Below are 12,870 nucleotides of genomic sequence, written 5' to 3' on the forward strand. Positions count from 1 at the left end.
GGGAGGGCCGAGCTAACTCTCACACACACACACACACACACACACACACACACACACTAGAGATGCGGATAAACCGAGGACTGGGCGGATGACGTGACAAAAAAATAATATTTTAATTAAATTCGGGCGGGTGGCGGTTGAACCAGTCAAATGAAAAAAGTTTGCCACTAAGCAAACCTGCAAACTATGAGCCCAGCTGTCAGTACTATTGGAGGAGGCCTAAACGTCTCTTAGATGAGACTGCCTGGCTTATTTTGTTATTTTGTTTCGATATTAGTTATATTTTAAAACAGCCAGTCGTAGCCTACCACTCATGGAATAGGCATTTAAAAGAGAGATTATGGTCAGAAATGACATCGGGCAATTGCAGCGCAAGATGTTCAGAAGAACGCAAGAGCTAAACTTCTACAAGCTCAATAACATCCACATAAAAAATAAAAAAAGATGGTAAGAAAAATAGTCAGTCATAACTTTGCCCATTAATTAGATGTGCAAGGCAAGCAGACACGTTTTTGGGTTGTTATGGACAATTAAAAATGTTGTGCGGTAGACTTTCAGCGAGTTAAAACATATATTATAAGAGCCGTTTGTGAGTCAAAAAGAGCCGGCTCTTTTCAGTGAGCTGAGTCAAACGAGCCGGCTCACGAAAAAGAGCCGGAATGCCCATCACTAATCTGTTCATCAAGCCAACGTGCAAACTATCGCAAATCAAAGTGAAAGTAAGTCACAGACGCTGAACGCACAATCATCATCATTAAAAGTAAAGATATGAAATGATCTTACCAGGGCTGTTGCTGCTCTCTCTTATTGCGGTCTTTGATTGTGAAATTTTAGCTGATGATCAATAAAATGCAGCTCAATCTGTTGCTTTCGGTGACGTGCACTCCATTAAATCTGCATATAGCGCGGGAATTGAAGATCGAATTTAAATCCATTTTGCAAAACACATTTATGTGACCAGGTGTAAATGGAATCGTTTTGATAAATCAGATAGCTATCCGATCTGAGAAAACGCATGAAGTGACCAGTAAATAAATCTCTTATTTGTAAACTATAAGCGTTGTATGTTGTTGCTCTTGCTTGTAGTAGGCTGTCATTTTTTACGATGCTGTTCATTCATGCATTGTTGATAATTAGACCAGTCCAATCATTTCCACATATGTCTAGCTATAGCTTTGATTATCAGAGCTGTTAACAGACTTGCTAACAAACACTCGTTTCTCTTACGTGTGTTCTGCGTTATGTTTTATTGCCTAGCTTGCCTCACGAACTAGTTTGCCAGCTGAACTCAGGTGTTGTGAGGTGTATTTATCACGTAGTCCTGAGGGATATCAAACGACGCTGTTGACGTTGATTCCTGCGATTATCATGAGAACAGTTTTCAATATCTCACATAATTATCAGGACATAAATAAGCCTAACGTAGAGGTTGTAAATATTGTAAACGAGCTATATAGTGTAGATCGGTAGTGTAATAGTGGAACAGTGTAAATCGGATATTTACGACAGTGCAAGTATTCCACAGCGACTCTAGGGGTCGCTGTTTGACAAAAACACAATTTCTACATAGTGTGCCATTAACATCTGAATACAAAAAAAAAAAAAAAGTACATCATCGGATCTTCTTCTGTCTGTTCTCCAAAATATAATCAAATGTATATTTCTGCAAGCATGTTTAAACTGGTTAACTGTGTCTACGGCAGGCAAAGGCATTCGTTTTCAAGTAGAGTTCGCACGCCACTGCGCAACAATACACACACACACTACCGCGGGATGGCGGGTGTTCATAAACTGTGAACAATGGTAGCTTATTTAATGTATAAATTAATGTATATGTCCAAAAACGGGTAATGTCATACTTTCTAGTAGTGCTTTAGTGGTGTAATAATCTGTTTGGTTGTAAAATGTATTACCTGAGTGAAATGAGATCGAATATCGTCCTGTGGAATCATTCATTCACAGACAGCTTACGAAGATGATCAACTAATAAAGATCTTCATCGCTGGCAAAAATATGATGCATTTGCAGATTTGCTCTCACTTGACTGTACTGTAGGTCCACGGCCACTTCATCAAACGCTCTTGGTGTTCTTAAATCTTCCTGTTACGACTCCAAGTCGAGTGTGAATTGAAATCGCTTCAGACGATTCAGTGCGTGCAGGAACTGAACAGATCATCCAAACTGATTCGCGAACCGATTTAGACAGATCTAACTTGTTGTTTGATGAAGTCTTTGAACAGAATCGACTCAAAAGAGTGATTCATTTGTGAATTGAGCATCGCTCAAGCCCAGAAAAAAAGATACAGCGCGCTTGGAATAAACTACGCATTTAACACATATTGCATTAAAATAAAGTAACGAGAGGAACGTCCAACGTAACGAAGTAAAAGTACAGTTTTTTCATTAGAAATGTACTCGAGTTAAAGTAAAAGTACCCACATTCAAATCTACTCTTAAAAGTAGAATTTTTCCCAAAAAATACTCAAGTAAATGTAACGAAGTAAATGTACTTCGTTACTACCCACCTCTGTCTGTAAGTCATGCGTTCGGAAGGTTGGTCTGAACCACTCTTAGCTTCACCTTATCACTGTTGACCGTCTAGACGAATATAAGTTGTAATACACCCAGTGCAACAGGCTAATTCAAGTGTTTTCATGCAAAGAATAAAATAGTCATTACACTGATTGTTGTTAGCTTTTTAATTACATTATCCAAAGGTACATCAGCTGGCAAACCAATATGCAGTAAAGGCTCAGGAGTCTATTTGGGGCGGCAGTGGCTCAGTGGTTCATGTAGGTTGTCTACAAACCGGAAGGTTGGTGGTTCCACCTGACCAAATGTCGAGGTGTCCATGAGCAAGACACAGCTGCTCCCGATGAGCTGGATGGCGCCTTGCATGGCTGACACTGCTGTCGGTGTATGAATGAGTGAGTGAATGGGTGAATGTGAGGCTATATGTAAAGCGCTTTGGTGGCCATAGGTCTGTGAAAGCGCTATATAAATGCAGTCCATATTTAAAGGGAATGATTGTGATGGGGAGTTTGCTCAAACTATGGCAGCGATACAGCGAATAGTTGTGCTAAAAGATGCGCCGTCCGCGGAGAGCTTTCAAAGGCCAGTGAAAGCACTGCCAGTTGAGCCCTATTCAGACGGCAATTGTTTCTCTCATGGTCGTACGGTATTTTCAACATGTACAGGGGTAAGTCTGTGATTTTATTGCCGTCCAAATCCACAGTTTACAAGAAGAGATTCAAAATTCACTGTTTAAATCCTTTTTGATCACTGCCGAGCACCGTATGTACGATGTACACTTTTATTACTGAATGCTGGAAAGTATTTACAAGAACAATATTTTTATCACAGCTCCGCCTCAGCGAACAGAAATGGGAAAGAGAAGAAAGCATGTAAACATTTGAAATGGTTATTGTGGCAGCAATATATGATACAATTTTAAAATATGTAGGCTAGGCTATTATAGGCTATTATAGTTTGGATAATTTTTTATAATATCCCATGAGTGCTAATAAATGCAATGTCCACTATTTCTGAAGAGCTTCTCTTATAAAGAACAGCACTTTCTCACATAACGCAGTGAAGCAGCCCCTGCACGAGAGAATAACTGATTTGTGTGATATCGATTGCTAAGGATTATGCAGAGTTGACAGAAAAATGTTACACATGCCGTAACAGATGAATACAACCAAGAACTAAAGCCCCGCCTCACCCAGTTCGGGTACTGGACCTGGTTGAAACACTCATGCATCTAGCTGGCAGAGTGCCAAAACTTCGCCGGCGCCTTCAGCACCGCCCTGAACACGGTCGAGCCAACGCTGGACTAATATATCTATGGAGGTATTTTGTCATGTCAAATATATTAATAATGCCATCAGAATGCAACCAAAGCCCAGGATAGCAATAAGTAGATGGCTATAAATAACTGTAAATCATACAAAATAAATGCCATGATCACTAGATTTTACACAGGTATTACTATAATGATTTTGTTAATGCTGATCAGCCACCAAATATTAATAATGTGGAAGTTACTGCCTTTTGCCTTGGCATGAATTCTCACTTTTTGCTGACAATACAAAGGCAGAGTACAGTAACTTTACAATAGTGGTCAAAAGTCAAGTTTGAGCTCAAGATTGTTTTATGTATATAGTTTTCATTACTAAAACATCTATTTGCCAGATTTCCAGTGTCCTACCTATAATTAATTTGGCGGGACAACTAAAAATCTTTAAAGTCATTTTTCTCAGTTCCACACTCTGCAGATTTGACATCATATAAAAACTAAATTATATTTTGAACAATTTTATGAATAAAGGTGGAAAAACAAAAACTTTATTTCAAGTCATATAATTTTAACTTCTCGTGCTGTCAGCAGCCCTAGTTCCCGCGGCCATGGGTACATATTACATTTAATACACATACAAATACTTCATCTACAGTGGTGTGAAAAAGTGTTTGCCCCCTTGGTAAATATGATCAAATATGTCTGTAAGAAATAAATCTGCATTTTTAATCCTTTTGATATTTTATTTAAAAAATGAAGTAAAAGAATTGTAAGTGGGGGGAAAATCACATTATGAAATAAATGTTTTTCTCCAAAACACGTTGGGAACAATTGTTTGCCCCCTTTTATTAAATACTTTTTGCAACCTCTTTTTTCCAAGATAACAGCTCTGAGTTTTCTCCTATAATGCCTGATGAGTTTGGAGAACACCTGACAAGAGATCAGAGACCATTCCTCCATACAGAATCTCTCCATCCTGTTCTCCGTTATAAGATTTCTAGCACAGGCTGTCAGGTTTAGATTTTTTATCTGTTGGTATTTGATCGAATCTGTGATGCTATGTATCTGAACAAGATGTCCAGGACCTCTGGCAGAAAATTAGGCCCACAGCATTAAAGATACAGCAGAATATTTCATTTTACACATGGGGTACTTTTTTATCCCTGTGTGCACCAAACCCATCTTAAGTGTTTGCTGCCAAAAAAGCTAATGTTTTTGTTTCATCTGACCATAGAACATTTGAAAAGTATCTGACACTACTGGAACTTCAAACGGGATGGGTTCTACATTTATTTCATAATGTGATTTTCCCCCCACTTTCAATTATTTTACTTCAATGAAAGGTTAGATTTTTGCACATTTTTAAAATAAAATATCAAAAGGATTAAAAATGCAGATTTATTTTTTACAGCCATATTTGATCATATTTACCAAGGGGGCAAACACTTTTTCACACCACTGTATTTGATAATCAATAATAATCCATTTCTAAATATATATGTGTATTAATAATAAACACAAAATCCATTCACACATAGTACACAACACATAATCTTTGCATTTAAATACACAGACGAACACCTATTCACACTAGACAATGGTTTGGTCAGCTTCCGGTTGCAAAGCGCCGGCGCGACCCGGCCGTGATGTCATCAGCGGCTGCCGCTCGATCGGTCGGTCTTTCCCACTGGAAGACTGACTACACCCTCACAGACACACAACACGAGGACGAAACGACAAGACAGTACAGTATAAGTGGGTGAAATGACCGGGAAATGGATATGGAAGGGAGAGTGGAGAGATGGATGAATGTCCATGTGCGATCAGCACGCGCTCCTATGATAGCGACAATGAGAGGGAGGAACGAGATGTGGATGAATGAGGTGTGTGTGTGTGTGTGTCAGTGCTGCTTCGCCAGCGGTGGCAGCTAATGTGACTTTATCACAGCTGTATAAGTACTTTTGTCAATATGGCAAAGGTAGTTTACTACATCTAAGCTAATTTTTTTTTTTTTTTTTTTTTTTTCTATTGAAGCAACTTCATTCCAAGTCAGTGCTATCTCAGTGATCAATGAAACTGTAAGTCAAACAGATATCAGGCATAATTTGTCAGTTCAATTGTTTTTTCAACAACTGTTTCAAACCAATTTGGCAACAAAAAAACAAAACCATGACTATATAAAACCATATAACTATATAAAACTATAAGAAAACCAGGTGTCGAGAGTGTGTGCATCTTTCCATCAAGTGTCAGCCCAAGGATTGAGATTGGTACGTGATGTCACCGTCAGGAGCAGAAGCTGATGGTAATGCACCAGAAAGCCGGTTGTAGGACCGTACGGTCCGCGTATCATCTGATCATTTCATTTCCTATTTGGACTGGAATAACGAGAAATTAAAAAAGACGGATCGTTTATACGTTTTTTCGTTTAGTTTAAAGGTCCCATGACATGCTACTTTTTGTAGGCTTTAATATAGGCCTTAGTGGTCCCTAGTACTGTATCTGAAATCTCTTTCCAAAAATTAAGCCTCGGTGCAGAATTATAGCCACTACAAGCCAGTCCCAGAATGAGCTTCCTTCAGACAGGCCGTTTCGGTGTCTGTAGCTTTAAATGCTAATGAGGAGGAGAAAGGCGGGGCAAGGTGGAGGGTGGGTGTGGCCTTGACCATCTTGCGGTACCATGCATGTTTACATTGGATATATTGCAATGGCACGAAGACACGCAGTCGTTCAAGCGTTTCAGTTTGATCCCGAATCTGATCCAGATGGAGAAGCAACAGATGAAGAAGTTGCTCCAGCAGGACGTCTCTGAATGGTTAGTTTAAAATATTATGTCTGGATACGGTACTTTATTCGGATGGTTTACAGTTATCATCACGTAGCTAACGCTAACCTACTGTTGCCTTTGTTGCACTGACTTGCTATGTTTAAAGTATAGAGACAACAAGGTCAAATTAGTACTCAATTTATTACTTTGCATATATTACATGAGCAACTTGTAAGAAGATAGAAGATAAGCATGTTTAGTGAATAACATTAATACTTAAAATTAGATCTATGAAACGACAAAATGATATACATTTATTTGTTTAAATAATTTATATTTCATATATCTTAAAAGTAATATATATATATATATATATATATATATATATATATATATATATATATATATATATATAAAAAACATTGCATCACAATAAGTATAGGCTATTGTGATTGTTACTAACATTTTATTAGGTTTAGTGACAACATGTTACAATGTTTACATGGTACAATTTCTGGTAAGCTACGCTTTTTTATTATTTCAATTCAATTCAATTATTGTAATTTAATTTAATATTGACTATACATTTCGGTAAGTTGTAGCCTACTGTATCTTTTCAACAGTGTTCGTGATGTTTTACTATTAGCTAGTATATGATCGATTCATGTGCGCTAGGAGTCTGTCGCGTCACATTTACATGCGCCAAAACTGTATTTATTGTTTGAATTTCGTAATAAAATTGACAGAACCTGAGAGCTGAGATTTTTTAATATCATAAAGTAACCTGCTCTGTCTAGTCTGTCGGTCTCCGTGTCCTCTTTGCTTCGCGATTTTTCTGTGCGTGAGCAAATGTTTGTGTGGTGTGAAAAGTGTCAATCGCGTGTGTCTCACGGTGAATGCGTGAGAGTTCTCAAGTGTCGTACATTAGAAGTGAAGCATCGCAGCAGCACTAATTGTGTTCCAGCAACATATTTCTGCATCAAATGTCAGCGAGTGGTGCAAAAGCTTATTAAAGTGGGATGTGAGTGTGCCGTACGGGCTCTTATTCTGGCTGTCCTGAAGACGAAGCGGTTTGACCAATCAGATGAAAGGGCCGTTTCAGCGCCGCCCACATGTGCGAACGAAATATCAAAGCCATAAACCGATTTGTAAACCACAAAACGAAATCAGGCCGGAATCTCATTTTCCGTTTATTAAACTAAACGAAAAAACGTATAAACGATCGTCTTTTTTCATTTCTCGTTATTCCAGTCCAAATAGGAAATGAAATGAAAGGAAATGTTCATTCGTTTTTTATTTAATATTGAAAGTAGAAAAACGAGAAAACGGTTCCTTTTTTGTTTTAATTTTCTCAAAAGTATTCAGCTTGATTTTTCGCCTTTCGTTCTCAGGAAACATTTATGAACAGCTTGAATATTTCAATTTCTACACGTGGGCGGGAATGAAACGCTCCTTTCCTCTGATTTGTCAGCCGAAGATCAAACTGTCCCGTCATCAGTTCTTCCTCAGATCCGCTCAGCAGAATAAAAGTCCTCCGCTGCTGCAGTTGTGCAGATTCATAACGCGTTTATTGCAACTACTACATTTCATCTTTTCCTCATCAAACACCCAGACTAATGGCTCGACACGACCCGCACCGGGGAAGAGCCTCGACAGGGCTTTCTTCTGAGGCTTTCAGTCCTCAAGTGCCAGGGGGTCTGTGAAATAATTTACTATAACCTGCTGTATTTACCGGACTGTAAACTAAAGTCACGGTTTTTATCATGAAACACGTTGTGATTTATTCCAAAGTGACCCAGGCCTTTATAATGCATTTAACTTTGTTCACATGATCTAAATGTTGACTTTCAAAAGTAGGCGCGCCAAGAAGGCTATTCGCTGTATTTTGGTTTATATATATATCTATATCTCTCTCTCTCTCTCTATATATATATATATATATAGTTTTTAACCACAAATGCTTGTCTTGTACCATCTCTGAGATGTGCCACGTATTACATCATCACGTTGGAAAGGTCACGCGTCACATCATCAAAAAATGTGTTTCGGGGTTTCATGACCCTTTAAAAATTATATGACATGAATGTGCAAACATAAATACATCAACGCTTTCAACCTTTGTATTGTTACAATGTTGGTAGTATATTTAAATGAACAATGTGTAGTCTTTCTCCATGTGACCTTTACCTTGATATCCCTGTTTATTTGTCAGCAAAAGTCTGCTGGATGAAGATGAACACGTTAGTTGATCATCATAGATCTGAGTCATTTTCTCTTTCTGTCTTCAGTCTGAGTGATTGCAGAATTACAGAGAAACAGAGTCTCATCCTGACTTCAGCTCTGACATCAAACCCGTCACACCTGAGAGAGCTGGACCTGAGCGGGAATAAACTAGGAAACACAGGAGTGAAGCACTTATGTGCCGTACTGAAGGATTCACACTGTAAACTGGAGAGATTGAGGTCAGTCACATTCACATACAAGAATCAAAATGCTTAAAATCACTTCAACAGTTTAAACTAAAACACTTTAACATTGTATTTGTGCAAACTTAGTATTTTGTGATCTGGTGAAATAAAGATGAAGATCTCTCTTCCTCTGTTTTATTTGCTGATGAAGAAGATGTGACTTTACAGAGTAAAGAGTTTTCTTTTCTTCTGTCTTATTTTCTTCTCTCTCTGCTAATGTAGTTTAAGCTCCTGTGATATGACAGATGAAGGTTGTTCTGATGTGACTTCAGCTCTGAGATCAAACCCGTCACACCTGAGAGAGCTGGACCTGAGCAGGAATACACTAGGAGACTCTGGAGTGAAAAACCTCAGTGATCTACTGATGAACCCACAATTCAAGCTGGAGAAACTACAGTTAGTATCATTATACTGTACAGCAATTACAGTGTGACTGAAGTTTATTTATTTGAAGACAGCAGGGCTTATGTTTCAATGTTTATAGCAGTGCACTTTCTGGGTTTCCCTATTGCTCATTTTTATGTGTTTTTATCTAGTTAATAATTGTTTAATTTCCAGCATTTGATACAATGTACTGATTGTGTTCATGCAGAAATCTGCCTTTTCAACAGAGAATAAAGAAGAGAGACTCAAATAAATAGTAAAAATGAAAGAGAAGAAACAGTGTCTTCCAGCACACAGAACTAGTGTGACTGGGTTTCAGAACAGACTATTGGAAACTAAATGCTGCTGTAGTTCTTCAATAAGATGATCATATAAAGCCGCGTTTCCACCGAAATTACCCAGAACAATCTGTCCCAGGATCTTTTTTTCCTCCAGACCTGTTGCTGTCTGTGTTTCCATCGCAGTCTAAAGTATCGTGAAGATTAGGCAAATTAGTCCGGTGACGTAGGACTCTGTAGGACTCTTTCCAGTTCTCGCTGGATTTCGTTCTCCTCATATAAGCTTAATAAAGCCTGAACCTCATCGTCGGTCCATCTGTTGTATTTTTTAAACTCCATTGTTGAATCGAATATCAAACACCCCTCACCATCACCCGGCAGCTCGACGGCACACGACAGGCCAGTGGAGCGGGAGGACCGCGGGGAAACACTCCCACTGTGAGCCTCAGGTCTCCTGCAGTGTTAAACGTATTGGCGGCTCTGCTTTGAGCAGAGGCAGTGCTGGGTAACAGCAGAGAGACTCTAGCCTTCACGAGGAAGGACAGTCACGACCGCAGGGTCAACATGGTCCTGTTCTCACAGTGAGGACATGAACCATCCACAAACACTATCTCAGCACACTCTTGGCCCAGACATGTGAGATCGTGGCCAATAGATGAGGACAGGGAACAACTGCATCCAGAAACACACGACGGAAAGGCATCTTTAAAAAGACGCTCAACATCAGTTTTGCTCTTTTAGGGAAACTGCTCTTTATGCTGAAGCGCCCGGGGGGGGAATCACTGCACTTATCCATGCAATACGCCAGTGAAACACCACTGAATGTGCCGTAGACCACCAGAAAGAGGGGCTTCCTTATTGTAGAGGCGACTGGAAGAGTGATCATTCAGATTTATATTGTTCAGGTTTAACTGATTAATCAGCTGAATGTTTTCCTCTCTGTTCTAGACTCTCTAACTGCAGAGTGACAGAAGAAGGTTATGAAGCTCTGGCTTCAGCTCTGAGATCAAACCCTTCACACCTGATAGAGCTGGATCTCACAGGAAATGATCCTGGACAATCAGGAGTGAAGCAGCTCAATGATTTACTACAGGATCCAGACTGTCAACTGAAGACACTGAGGTGAGACGGGATCAAATAATTAACTAAATTAGCTATATGCAGACTAAATATTCATAACTAATATATTATTTTAGTTATATAATAAGCTGGACATTTAGTTGAGAACTGAGTTGCCTCTTCTGCAGGTTTGTGAGTCCTGCTGCAGAGGAAGCCTGTCAGTATGTGAATAGAGTTGTGGGTATAAACCCGTTACTCCAGAGAGAGCTGAATCTGAGTGGACATAAACTAGGAGACACACGAGTGAATCAGATCGCTGCTCTACTGCAGGATAAACACTGTCAACTCAACACACTGACGTGAGTATTTCTCATTTATTTATAATATTACTTTTTTTTTTAAATGTTTCCCTCGGCATCACACAGAGCCACAACAATTTAATTTTAATTAAACGGCGAATTAAAAACACACAATTAAAACGTGATATAAAGCTTTAAATATTTGATTAAGACAGTTTGATCATGGGTCAATAATTATTTCAGTTTCTGTAGAGGCAGAACAATGTTTTTTTCTGACATCAGAATCAGAGCTGTTCATAACTGCTTTCAGTTCAATGTTTGTATTTCACAAAATGTAAAATGTTTGCTGCAGTGACGGGAGCTTTCGAAACACACTTCATGAAGCTATGAAACCTTTACGAATTTTCCATTGTTCTTTAAATTTTAAATTTCAATTTCAGTTTATTTATAAAGCACATAATAGCGCAACAATGTTTACCTAGTGCTGCACAAACAATGAAATATTAAAATATAATAAACACAAATAATTATTAATACAGAATATGCAAAATACCTACTCACAGATAAAGACCCACAGACTCTGAGGAGTCTTAAATACACCTAAACCATCTTCAAACTCTTAAAACCCACACCTGAGACAACAGTGCCTCAACACTCATGTATGATTAAATGTCTTTTGAGCTCACTAAGGGTAGATGCTAATCTGATATATTGTGATAGACTGATCCAGTGACTGAGATTGTAAAAGTCTCTTTGACTTCTGCTCCTGAATCCGCAATATACGGAGGGGCTGTACCATGTAAACATTTAAAAACAAATAATAAAATCTTAAAATTAATTCTAAAAGAAACTGGTAACCAATGCATCTTAATACGGGGGTGATATGATCATGGCTGCGTTTCCCGAATCCTTCTTAAGTCGTTCTTAAGTTACACCTTAAGCTGCACCTTATCGTAAAAGTATGTAAGTATGTAAGATTGTGGCCAAAACTGGTACTGCAATCACTTTCAAATTACTGTAGAGCGGTGTATCCCCTCCCCCTCCCCCCTGACTCCAGGTTGCCAGATAGGTTGCAGGATCCAGCAGGAACGTAGGCTGCTACGTAGATATTAATTGTCATTTAAGTGAAATTACTGAATTTAAGGGCGTTTCTTCAACTAGGGGCACTTTTAGGCTTGTGAAGTTGATTAAAAAAAACTTGTTCAAAAGTCACGTAACACAGTCTCATAAGTTTAAATAATTTGTCTAGTTTTAAGGTCTGTAAGAGAACAAACTTAGATTACAAGAGAAATTGTTAATATTTTACATTTTTTTCCGACCTGCAATGAACAAATGTCATTTCCACCACATCTCTATACAGCTGTTATTTAAAAACAGAATAACTTATGCCACTCAGGAATTGTCTAAGATCATTTTTGTAACTAGTTTTATCAGTTTTTCCACAATGTACAAAAATTATACATTTGTCAATGAGATAAATTAACTGCCCTAAGGACCAAATGGTGAACTGTACACCTGTCACACACTGAAATTTAATTTTGGTCAGGGCAAGAGCTTATTAGAAAATAACTAACTTGAATTTTTATATTAACCCTCTGAGGTCTGAGCTGTTTTCTGGGCCCTGGAGGTGTTCTGACATGCTCTGACATTTGTGCTTATTTCTGTTACTTGTGACACTTTCATGGCTAAAGTCTGATTACACTGTATTCAGCACAAACTCTGCTACAATAATATATCAGCAGCATGTGTGTAAAAGTTTGTAGTTTTGAGATAATGACATTTATGCGTGGTTTGTGAAAATACAAAAAAAAATTCT

General features: G+C 38.4%; 2 protein-coding genes across 2 annotated transcripts in view; both read left to right on the plus strand.

Annotated features, from left to right (window-relative positions):
* Positions 1–12,870, plus strand: part of LOC311292520 (uncharacterized protein) — a 341,250-nt gene that overhangs the window by 161,373 nt on the left and 167,007 nt on the right. Inside the window, exon 11 of the mRNA XM_084412232.1 lies at positions 10,944–11,114. Coding sequence (XP_084268358.1) covers positions 10,944–11,114 — 171 coding nt within the window. The remainder of the gene's footprint in view (positions 1–10,943; positions 11,115–12,870) is intronic.
* The window catches only part of LOC311292532 (protein NLRC3-like), a 437,424-nt gene that overhangs the window by 161,210 nt on the left and 263,344 nt on the right, over positions 1–12,870 (plus strand). The gene's annotated exons all lie outside the window — the stretch shown is intronic.

The sequence above is a fragment of the Rutilus rutilus genome (assembly GCF_951802725.1).
Source record: "Rutilus rutilus genome assembly, chromosome: 6".
Lineage (NCBI taxonomy): Eukaryota > Metazoa > Chordata > Actinopteri > Cypriniformes > Leuciscidae > Rutilus > Rutilus rutilus.